At 37.3% G+C, this 12,173-nt stretch overlaps 2 protein-coding genes across 4 annotated transcripts; both read right to left on the bottom strand.

The window, feature by feature from the left end:
* Or52e5b (olfactory receptor family 52 subfamily E member 5B) lies at positions 1 to 3,192 on the bottom strand. 2 transcript variants are annotated; one of them, XM_063285529.1, is made up of 2 exons: positions 3,125 to 3,192; positions 1 to 1,216 (listed from the first exon to the last, which is right to left on the bottom strand). In XM_063285529.1, the coding sequence occupies exon 2, from the start codon at positions 1,072 to 1,074 to the stop codon at positions 133 to 135; it is 942 nt and encodes a 313-aa protein (XP_063141599.1). In that variant the 5' UTR covers positions 1,075 to 1,216; positions 3,125 to 3,192; the 3' UTR covers positions 1 to 132. The 2 variants fall into 2 exon arrangements, with proteins under 2 accessions (XP_063141599.1, NP_001000184.1); NM_001000184.1 differs by lacking the exon at positions 3,125 to 3,192 and having other exon boundaries at positions 133 to 1,074.
* Positions 3,193 to 6,546: 3,354 nt separating this feature from the next.
* On the bottom strand, positions 6,547 to 12,173 carry Or52e4 (olfactory receptor family 52 subfamily E member 4). 2 transcript variants are annotated; one of them, XM_063270214.1, is made up of 2 exons: positions 11,851 to 12,173; positions 6,547 to 8,481 (listed from the first exon to the last, which is right to left on the bottom strand). In XM_063270214.1, the coding sequence occupies exon 2, from the start codon at positions 8,439 to 8,441 to the stop codon at positions 7,440 to 7,442; it is 1,002 nt and encodes a 333-aa protein (XP_063126284.1). In that variant the 5' UTR covers positions 8,442 to 8,481; positions 11,851 to 12,173; the 3' UTR covers positions 6,547 to 7,439. The 2 variants fall into 2 exon arrangements, with proteins under 2 accessions (XP_063126284.1, NP_001001032.1); NM_001001032.1 differs by lacking the exon at positions 11,851 to 12,173 and having other exon boundaries at positions 7,440 to 8,378.

Genomic DNA, 12,173 nt, shown 5'->3' with positions numbered 1-12,173 from the left:
TTTGGTTTTTCAGAGTTTATTGTTCACGTGCTCTCTCATGGAAATTTAACAGAATGTGTTTCTAATGTTTACATCTGACTAGACATCATTATTTTCTTATTGGACTGTTATGGAAGATCTTGGAACTAAATTTCAGTGCATCTTAGGGTTAAGCATTCTTACTACTCTCTCCCTTATCTGTTTAGTCCTGACTCCATAGATAACAGGGTTCAGGGCAGGAGGAACGACCACATACAGATTGGCTAGAAGTATGTGGATATAGTGAGGGATGTTGTGGCCAAAGCGGTGTGTCATGAATGAGAAGAGAGCTGGCAGGTAAAAGGCCAACATGACACTCACATGGGAGCCACATGTGCTAAGTGCCTTAAGCCGAGCATCCCAGGATGGAAGGCGGAAGACTGCTTGGAGAATCCGGATGTAGGAAAATCCAATCACAGATAGATCAATGTATCCCACTGAGAAAGCAACCAATCCATAGATAACATTGACCCTGATATTAGCACAAGCTAGCTTTGCCAAACCCATGTGTTCACAGTAGGTATGTGGGACAATTCGGACACCACAGAAAGGCAACCTAAAGATGAGAAATATAAACGGAGTCACAAATACCAAAGTTCTGACTATGATGAGTACACCCAGAATAGCTATCACCTTGTTGGTGAGGATCATGCTGTACCTCAGTGGGTTACATATAGCAACATAACGATCTATGGCCATAACTGTCAGCACCACAGATTCCAGGCCGGTGCATAGGTGGATGGTATACATCTGAGTGATGCAGGCTCCAAATGTAATCTCCCCGAGATTGAACCAGAAAATGCCCAGCATCTTGGGGATGGTGGCTGTGGATAAACCCAAATCGGTGCATGCCAACATGGCCAGAAAGTAGAACATAGGTTGGTGGAGGCTGTGTTCAGTTTGGATCACAAATAAGATGATGGTGTTCCCCAAGACGGCTATCAGATACGCTGCAAAGAAGGGAAAGCCGATCCAAAGGTGCAAATCTTCCAGCCCTGGGATCCCTATCAGGAGGAAGGAGGAAGGGTGGAACTGTGTCTTGTTGGAATGAAGCATGTCAGTGTGAACTGATCACAGAGGTATTTCTTGCAGTTTTCTGGCTTCCACTGAGAGACCCTAGCTTCTTTCATAGTATGTTGTGTAATTCTTTCAGAAGCAGAGAACCCATTCCTTAATTCCATAATACTGCTGTATTGACCTACAGAGAGAATATAAAGTATTTTAGCTTTGAAAAAATTCCCTCATATTTACAGAAAATCATGTAGAAAAATTTCAAGTTTTCAATAAACATGTACTTCTATCTCTTATCTCTTCAGTCTTTAAGGAAGGGTTTTATACATTAATTTATCAACTTATAATTATACTAGCTAATCAGAAGGTAACGTACATAACCAAAATGGAATCTCTTCCTCCATTCTTCCATCCCACAATGTGTGTGTGTGTGTGTGTGTGTGTGTGTGTGTGTGTGTGTGTGTACAAGTTCAGTGTACAACATTTAACATATAATTGCACTGGAATTAGGAGATGATGACTCAAATAATTGAGAGGAGTGATACATTTCTTGCAAAGCAGAAGAGAAATTGTTGTATGTGGGATTGGAGTAAAAAGGAAGAGGCTAGATAGATAGTGGTTTGGAATTAAACTATGGAATGAAATTAAGGAATTTAGAGACAACTGGAGACTGTTAAACAATCTCATAAAACAATGCTCACTCTTAGAAATATAAAATCTTGCTTTAATATTACAATCATTACAAAAGAGTACTGGATACTCACAAATATATTTTAGACATTTTATGATTCATGGTCTTTTAAAGAAGGAGCAGTATGATGAACAGGTACCGGTTTCCATTGTGTTATTGCTCTGTCTAGTTTTTCAGATACAGTATATAGTGATGTTTAGTCACTGGCTAGCTGACTTCAAAAACTGAATTCATCTGTTGCCTTGTTTTCTGTTCTGAGTCATCACTTGTAACATGATGTGGTAATGTTTATGAGCAAATTAGCCTATTACTTAACTATTAACCAGAGAGGGTGAGTTTTGTGCTAGACTCTGTGTCACAGGTAGTAGCTCCACATTGACTGGGCTGGTTGGGTCCAGACAGTGATGTGTCACAGCAGTGCTGTGAGTTGTGTTGTCTTGAGGTTCCTTTAAGTACAATGCATTCTAATTTGGTGGCTGTAATATCATCTTTAAAATCGCTTTGGAAACATGATGATATATCTCATTTAGATTGACATGTGTCCATATTATATCCCATTTCTTTTATTAATGTACTATGGAATTATTTCCAACTATTTTATAATTAGCTATTTTGTGATTTGCTCCCCCCTGCATTGGATTGTCCTAGCTTTAGTCTCCCTTTGATTTTGATCATATCAAACTCAATGCCAGAAGATTTACACCCACTGACCCTTATTAGTTCCCTCTATATTCATTCCTAGCCATTACCTCAGCATATAACGGGCCAAATTAATTTAATTTTACTTTTCACAGAAAAAAAAATAATACGTTAGACTGTTTTTTGGGAAAAGAGGTCTAGGTGACATTTAAGGAAATTTCTTTTTAAACTTCACACTGTACTTCTCATTATATGAATTGTACTTTTTCAAATACCACCTCTGGAGTATTGTAGTTTCATTAAACTTTTAAACTAAGTTGATACATTTTAAAGTAAGTTTGAATTCACCACTAAAATTGCTTAGCCCCCTATTTTCACCATCATATTACTTTCTCCTGCCACCACAATAATCGGTATTTGGCCTCATCTAAAATGACAGATGGAAATGTATAGAAAGGAAAAGATGCCATCTATGTCAGCTGACTTCTTGCCATGAATATTTCTCTTATGTAAACAATATACTAATTTTATTCATATGCTCCTGCCTCCACACACACTCCTGCATATATTGAAACTGCTTTGTTTTCTTGTCACTGTGGGTATTGGTGTCTGATTTTGAGCGATGAATCTGAGTTATTGCCATACTGACACACCCCCACTCTGCCCCTTGATATCTATCAACAGAGTCTACTGCCCCTGGCTGACTTGCTTGAGCTCAGTTAATGTTTGGAGACCCTTATATCAGCATTACTAGAACTTACCCACCTCTGACCAACATCTGAGTAGTCATTTGTGAAAAACTGGATGCCACAGACTGCAACCTGTATGGAACCAAGTTCTCAAGAACCAGAGCCAGGGAGTTAAAAGAAGCCCTCTAATTCTCTGGGGAGAACCTCCTCCCAATGAGGACATAGATACAGAACAGAAAATTCCCACATCTCTGAGGTTAGATCTTTTTTCTGTCTCTGGGTAGCAATGATCAGTTGTCTGTCCATCACCAGGGAGCACTCTCCCCTGAACATGTCCCAGGAGGCTAGCTGCTCAGAGACATGATGGCTTCACGCTAATACTGCCAATCTCACTGCGGTGATAGGTGATGCCACTTTTGGCAGAGAAGCAATAAAGGAGGAAAGAGCATGGCAGGAAACCCAGTATCTCCACTGGGTCATCTCTGAACCTTATATAATTAATAATTAGGAAAGAAAGATGATCCTTATTTATTTCCATACCTGGATATAGACACCCCCCATGCACAAACACACACACACACACACACACACACACACACACACACACACACACACACACACACACAGAGCCAGGCAGCCAGACACACACATATACACATGTAGATACACACATATATACTTAGACACACACACTCACACACACACACACACACACACACACATAAAAGTACATTTATTTTGTGAGTATTTGGTGCCCTTAATTTTATATATTAATTAAAAAATAAAAATAAATAGATATTTATGCCAAGGATAAAATATGGTTTAAGGACATGACATGATTTTTAATTATAATTTTACCATATTTGCTCTTTGAAAATGCCACACATGTGTGTGGTGCATTCTGCTAACACTCATCCTCTACCCTCTCTTTTCTTCCTTCTACCCCTGTGAAGCCCTCTTCCTCCCTATAAGTCTTTTTCCACATTCATGCCTTTTTGTTTTGTTTTTTGACCCACTGTTCTCTAACCAGGCTACCTGTGAAACTCTGGGTTCACTGGAGCCTGGTGGGTTCACAACTGAAAACAATGTATGTACTTTCCCAGAATTCTTCAGTAGTCAATAGTTCATCAGGGAGTGGTAAGGACCCATATACCTCTCTGCAATCTCTGAGTGACTAATGATAGGCCCAATGTAGGCAACTTTAGTTGCTGTGGGATCTTAACTGTATGGTTGTGCTGTATCCTTTCCATTCTTTCTGTCCCTTTTGTGGCATTCCCTGAATGGTCCAACCCTCAGAGAGCAATTCTGGCCTCACCAAAACTGCAAAGTGAATTTTCAGCAAGGGAGGAAAAAAAAACCTGAGAAAAACAAAATGAAATAAAACAAAATAAAATACCTTCAAGATTTTATTTTTTAAAAAGGACTTTAAAAGAACATTTTATTTTTATTTTTATTTAAATTTTATACTCTACATATTTTTAGAGGCCAACCATTTTTAATGGCTAACAGTAACCACATTGGCCTTCACAAATGTTCTCTATCCCCTTTCTGAATTAAAGTGTGGCTTGACCATGTTAATTGTAATCTTGAAGGAAAAACAGTCTCATTAAAGCAAGCAAGCAAACAAACAAACAAACAAATAAACAGGGTTGTGATAGACTTTTAATCCCAGCACTCTGGAGGCAGAGGTAGGCAGATTTGTGAGTTCAAGGCCAACCTGGTCTGCAGAGCATGTACCAGGACAGCCAGGGCTACAACAGTGAAACGCTGTCTTGAAAAACAAACAAACAAACAAAAAACTAAACAAAACCAACCAAACCAAAGGTAAACAACAACAAAATCTTACTCCAAGCATTTTAGTATGTTTCTTTCCATTTCTGTGTAAGTACCTAGCTATGCTATAATTATTTGTTTCGTATGAGATAGCTAAAAATGCCAAAATGAGAAAAGATTTGTTTCTTCTTTTCTATGAAGTAACTATTTATTTATTTATTTATTTATTTATTTATTTATTGCCTACTTGATGTATATATAAAACAAAGCCCAGCAGGAAAGTGTACTTTTGTTTTGCTTCCCCTGTTCTAACAAAAGAAGATGTTTAATAAATAAAGAATAGCCATTATTATTCATTTTAAGCATCTTATTGCTGGAGTTAATACTTTGGAGCCAGGCAATTGAAATCCATTTCCTGTAACTCAATAACCAAAAGGTCTTCTCTTTGGGCCTTACTATTTTTCTTATAGATTTTTCATGAGTAATAAAAATGTCAATATACAGTCCATATGACTTTTCTCAGAATGCAGTGAGTTAATACATTAATGCATAAATAAGCAAACTAAATTACTAAAGATAGCCCACGAAAAACCTCTAGATTATTTTATCAAGATATTTATTTCCCTTGACCAGTAGACATCAGCAAAGACATTTGCCAAGATGCAATCTATCTTCATGAGCTCATGTTATAGGTTCAACAATATAATAATTTTATTCTTGATAAATATGAGATAAATAAGTAAAAACTCTTGCTTGCCATTTGAACTGTACAGATACTTAATGGTTAAATCAACTACATTTTTGCATACACAGCGAAAGATCCCAAAGCTAACCCCCTACCTCTAATAGTTCAATATATTTTTGCATAGCTGCAAGGTTAGAACATCTGTTCAGAGATCCTTGATTTCTTCTAGGATAAAAAGTATAGGACAGAAGGTTGGTGAGTTTATAAAAATGGTGGACATAGTTTAATAAAAAAAACTGTCAAATTATAGGGGGAAAGTGTTTGGTTTCACAGTTTTGATTAGAGTATGCTAATTGTCCACAAGAGTAGGTTTTATTTCATAAATGCATATGAGACATTGATAATGTTTACACTTCCATTACCCTTGTCTAGTCCATGTTGCCTTATCTCCCTTTCCCCCTTATAATCATCCTTCTATCTTGATGATGACAATCTCCACATTTTACATGTGAGTAATACCTAATACTTGTCTTCCCAAGCCTCGCATTCCACTTAATGCGAGTTAATTATTTCTGATAGAGATGATATGTCTAAGCTAGCTTCTTTAACTTGCCACATGAAAATGATGCTAAAGATGGGTCTATTTGGTACATTTTTTGGATATTAAGTATCTGTGTTTACTATGAGAACATTCATTTTATTTCTAAGATTAAGGTAATAGATCAAGTTTTGATACACTTTTTATTTTTCCACTGGAAATTTGCAGCAAATAATTTCCAGGTGCACAAGGCAGGTCATGCACACAAATCTGGAAATTCTGGAGGTTGCCATACTAGGTAGGAATGGGGAATAGCTGGTATTATTTAAAACAAAAGTTGCCTAGGTTCCAAGAGATGAATTGGCGCTTCCTTTTGCTATCTATCTTCTTGGCTTGGCTTTTTATGCTGATATTTCCTAGTCATCTAATAATTTGAATAATTTTGTATTGGCATGTAGACCTAGACAACATTTCAAAACAGAAGACATTCACGGCTTACCTGCTGATTTAAAGCAAGAATTTACTAGTCAGTCATGAACTTCATCTCAGTGGTAATTTAAACAAAACCTCATTCCTCATCCATATTCTGAATTTTCAAATATGAGCAAATATTCAAAATTCATAGCATTAAGAAATTTTACAGAATTTTTTTAAAGCTTGTACCATAGAATTAACCTTATTTTTTCTCTAAATTTTATGAAGTACTATGTACACGAAGGCAAATGAGCTATGGAATCAGATTCAAATACTCATACCTACCATGACTTTCATCAAATTGGAAAAGGGTATGAGATTTCCTTACCATTCATATGGTAGTTTGTTAAATCCCTTAAGACCCTGTTTATTGGAGAAAAAATAAAGAGGGGGGTATGTGGAGAAGGATTAAAAACACAGAGGGAGCAATAATGACTGTACGGAGATGTAGAGAATTTAATCGAAGTGAATCAATGATTTTAGAGACGAAGGAAAAGTCTGGGCTTATTGTAAAGGGTAGAATCCTGTAAGGCACTAGATGTACTGATTCAAGAACCACTACCTATTAAGACAAGAGCTAAGCCTTGCATTTATAAAATATTGCTAGGTCACAATGTCCTCCAATATGTAAACTTACCTAAAGAGAAGATGTATGGAGAAATGAAAAGAGGTTTCCCTCTTTATTGCAAGTGATTCTATTCAAAAGACATTGCCACCTTCGGCATTATTTCCATGACTTTCTAGACATATCTATACATGTAGAGGGAGGTAGGGAGGCTGGGTGTTTTTGTTAGCTATTAATACTAAAGCATTTGAATCAAAGTGCTAGGCATGGAAACCATACCTAAAGAATTTCAAGAGAACTCTGATTATTATACCTTGAGCCATATATGGATATATTTACACAAATTGTACATGGAATTACTCTTTTTGTATAAATATTTTTATAATTTTCTCTCGGATCTGCTTGGTCCTGACTCCATAAATGACAGGGTTGAGAGCAGGTGGGACAACTACATATAGATTAGCTAAAAGGATGTGGATGTAATGGGGAATGTTTTGGCCAAAGCGGTGAGTCATGAAAGAAAACAAGGCTGGTGTGTAAAAACACAGCATTATACAGACATGGGAACCACAAGTGTTGAGAGCCTTCAATCGGGCATCTTGAGAGGGAATTCGGAAAACAGCTTGAAGGATAAGCACATAGGAAGAGGCAATCAGGATCATGTCCACAAGGATATGGGAAATCACCACGAGTCCATAGATGATGTTGATCTTGATGGGTGCACAAGCTAATCGGGCAAGACCCATGTGCTCGCAGTATGTGTGAGGCATGGTGTGGTGCCCACAGAAGGGCAATCTCAGGATGAGAAACACAAATGGAGTCACAAGAACTAAATTTCTTCCAATAACTACCGAAAGGAGAAGGCTGATGGTTTTATTGGTGAGGATCGTGGTATACTGGAGAGGTTTGCAGATGGCAACAAAGCGGTCATAAGCCATGACCACTAGCAAAACAGTTTCCATGCCTGTAAACACGTGGATAAAGAACATCTGAGCAAGGCATCCCCCGAAACTGATCTCTTGGAGATTGAACCAGAAGATGCCCAACATTTTGGGAATGGTAGATGTGGATAGACACAAATCAATCATTGACAATGTGGCTAGAAAGTAGAACATGGGCTGGTGAAGGCTGTGTTCAGTCTTGATCACAAACAGAATGGTGACGTTTCCCACAAGGGAAGTCAGATACACAAGACAGAATGGGAAAGCAATCCATATATGAAAAACTTCCAGTCCTGGAATCCCTAGCAGGATAAAGAAAGAGGGGTGGAACTGGGTGCTATTGATAGAAGGCATTCTCCTAGCAAGTGTCTGCGAATTCTTGTTAAGGGAGCCTATCTTCTCATTAAATTCTTCCATTATCAAGGTTCTGGGAGATGGAAAAACATCTGCCTGTGTGCTGAATAAAATAGCATACATATTAATATAAGATACTTTGTTTAAAGTAATTGAGTAATTCACTCAATTACACGTATTACTTCTGAAACCTATTGTAGTCCATATTTATTACTTCATTCTAACTCATGGGATCATTGAAAAAAACTGGAATATTCATTCTTATGTAATATACTAACATTTTTGGGGGCTCTTTTTTTCATTGATCACTCTTAGTACTGCCACATTGTTCCCTTTTTCTCAAAGTGTGGTCTACTATTAATAAAACGTAAATTCTATGAGATCCATTATACTTTAACCAGTGTTTTGATTTGTTAAAAATCTATGGGTTTTTTCATTGGTTCATTGTACTCAACATGACATAGTAAAGCCTAATGAAATGTTCTAGAATTTTTCTTATTTCAACTCTGTCGCTCTGAGAAACCTATTGTGTTACAACATTGCTAATTTTTAGTGCTATTTCATCTTATGGAACTTATTTATTTTCAAAACTATTTCTATCCTCCTATTTCTTTAACAATACTCAAATACCTCTCTTAGAGTTTTGACTGATGTGATAAAACACCATGACTAAAAGCAACAAGGGGAGGAAGATTTTACTCCAATTTCCAACTCTCAGGTCATACTTTACTATTGAAGGAGGTTGGGGCAGGAACTCAAGGCAGGAATCTGAAGTCACGAACTGAAGGAAAAGTAAAAGTAAAAATTGAGGGATGTTGTTTACTGGCTTGCTCCTTGTGGCTTGCCTAGTCTTCTTTCTTTTACAACCCAGGACCACCTGCACCAGCTTCATACCACTTACATTGGGCTGGGTCCTACTATATTAAATATTAATTAACACAATACCTCACAGACTTGCCTACAGGCTAATCCTATAAAGGCAATTTCTCAATTTAAATTTGAAAAAGAACAAAGAGTAGTTTAAGGAAAGATTTGGAGATAAGAAGGTGAAGAGGGAATGGTTTAATTATATTTACTTATAATCTCAAAAGCAAAAGAAATAATTTCCTCTTTCCAGATACATCTAGGTTTGTTTCATGTTGACAAACAAACAAACAAACAACAACCACCAACAACAAACCAACTTCTATGTATATCTTTCAGAAAAATGCCTTTCTCTTTTCAGATGAATCATGTATATTTGTCTTATAATGTATAGGATAAATATTATATACACATACTATTTATAACCTAAAATTGTGTCTAGCTTTAAGTATAAAAAGATTAAATATGTAAAAGATATTTAGATGTTAAAGTTAAATTTTTGTTAGGTTATCTTTTTGAATTTTTAACAATAACAATCAAACAAACATCCCTTGACAAAAACAACAAAGCCCTTTAGTTTTTTGTGCTCCTAGGAAATTACATAACTCTAATAACTAAGATGACCTAACTTCTTTATCCTGTAGTGGCAGAAGATCTGCTATGGGGCATAGAACAATAGAATTTTAATTTCACATTCCTAATACCCAGATATAAAATATTGGTTTCATCTGTGTACATGCATGTGTGCGTGCTTGCATGCATGTGTGTGTGTGTGTGTGTTTGTGTGTGTGTGTGAAAGAGAGAGAGAGAGAACAAGAGACAGAGACATTTGACAGAGACTGAGACACAAAGAATGACCAAAACACAAACACACAGGCAGATAAACACACACACACACACACACACACACACACACACACACACACACAAACACACACAAACACAGACAATATGGGAGTGTTGTTGAGAAGACAGAAAGATGTAGAGAGATCAGAAAGACAATGGAGTCTAGCTTGTTGGGTAGTTATCATAGCAAGAGAACGTCTTGATAGAAGAATTTTTAACAACACCGTGTTCTGTATGCAAAGAGACAGAGCCATAGAAGACCCCACAGAAGCTGGAGGGAAAGTTGATCATCTAGAATGGTTGAACAACCTTTGCCAGTGTTGAAGGGAAGATGGCAGTCTAAGAATTTGGAAGCTGTTTGTGACATTTGGCTCAGTTAGTACCGTCTTCAGGGTGGTTGTTTACAATAGGACACTTTACCAGCAAGGGCAAGGTCCCAGGGGAATGAGAGAGGGGGCTAGTCATTTACAGCCACTAGTATATTTACTTCTTTAAAATTTTTGCCAGAATACTGGTTCTTGTCTTTCTGCTGTAGCTATGTGATACCAGCCATATCTGGTACATGCAGCTAACAAGCTGGTCATTTTTGGAGGCCATCTTGATTGAGATGGGCTCACTGACAAACATCTCAGTCACATAGCACACTGTAAAACTCGAGTTGATGATAGGGCACTGATAATGTGATTTCTTTTTACAGCATTGTTTCTTTCTTTCTGGCCCTTGCATAACATTAAGTGGGCTATTTTTAGGCTTGAAACTACTTCGACTTAAAGTGTCTAAAATTCTTGCTGTGCCATTTACCCGCTGAGGAACTTTGATTAATTTCTTTACTTTATAAATCATTTTCTTTTCCTATAAAATTGGGAAATGTCCAACGAAAACCCATCTAATATCTTTATTTTTAAATGAACAAGACTAATTGATCTGAGAAAAGCAGCTTAGAAAGTAGCCAAAAAAATGTCACAGATGTTTCCTAGTGTTTTATTTTAATCCAAGATTCCAAGAAAAAACCACTATTTAAAATGAGTCATTGTTATCTAGAAGATGAGTGGGTTGTTATAGAAGAATGAGGGACTGCTATCAGACTAGACATATACACTTCTCTAGACAGTCACTCATGCTAACATAATCCAGTACTGCTCAATTTGAAGAGAACCAGGCTCTCTTCTCATTCTTACTCTTCCCTCTTCAGCACTCCTCAGCTTCATGGGATCAAGAAATTTGAACTGTATGGGAAGGAAGGTTAATTTAAGTAATTTTGAGATTGAGAGATGAAGGAGGCTAGAGTAATAGGAATATTTTGGCTGCTTTACCAGGGATACTGCATTAAATTTTAGATATAGTTTCCCACAGTATTGGGAAGTACTTGGTAAAAATAACTGGACTGAGCTTAAAATGAGAGGGAATATGAGGGAGCCAGGAACAGACAAAGGTGAGGATGAAATTACTGATGGAATTGTGTCTGGATTCTGACACCAGTCACGCCTTTATCCTGACTCAAACCTATCAGCGATCTGCAAATTTTCATCTGGCACAGAAGTGCAGCAAACCTCACAGATGGCTTTGCTCTTTCCATGGTTTTCCAGCCTTCATAATTGTAATTTACTGAAGTTGGGTGTACCTGTGTTTTTATAAGCTATGCAGGAATGGGACAGATCAAGAGGGTAGAGGGGAAGAAATAAGGGGTGATAGAGAGGGAGGAAGGAAAGAAAAAGGCAGAGAAACAAGTGTATAATGTCTTCATGAATATCACAGTCCTTACCTCTTCTGCACCAATCCCACTGAGCTGCATTTTGCTGTGTACAGAATGGCTCTCAAGATAACGGTTTAAAAAAGATAGGCTTCTCCATATTTGACTGCTCTTCCTCTTCTCTGCTATCTCTTCTGTATCCTGCTTGGATTCTGTTGCCACTAATATTTTATTTCCCAGTCTTCACATGGAGCTGAATATCATTGTGGTCTAGGTTCTTAAAGATAGCCCTTTCAAGTCTCTGGGTTTCCAGCCTCACTAGTACCATGATGAGAAACATTATAGGGAGTCTAAATGTGTCCCAGCATCCCTGAACGTAGTTCTCAGAACTCTCT

This window comes from Rattus norvegicus, chromosome 1 (genome assembly GCF_036323735.1).
Source record: "Rattus norvegicus strain BN/NHsdMcwi chromosome 1, GRCr8, whole genome shotgun sequence".
Lineage (NCBI taxonomy): Eukaryota > Metazoa > Chordata > Mammalia > Rodentia > Muridae > Rattus > Rattus norvegicus.
This window is presented reverse-complemented; position numbering and strand designations above follow the sequence as displayed.

Bases quoted from the DNA above. Each gene is read 5' to 3' on its own strand.
- Or52e5b (XM_063285529.1), bottom strand. From the start codon at position 1,074: ATGCTTCATTCCAACAAGACACAGTTCCACCCTTCCTCCTTCCTCCTG.
- Or52e4 (XM_063270214.1), bottom strand. From the start codon at position 8,441: ATGGAAGAATTTAATGAGAAGATAGGCTCCCTTAACAAGAATTCGCAG.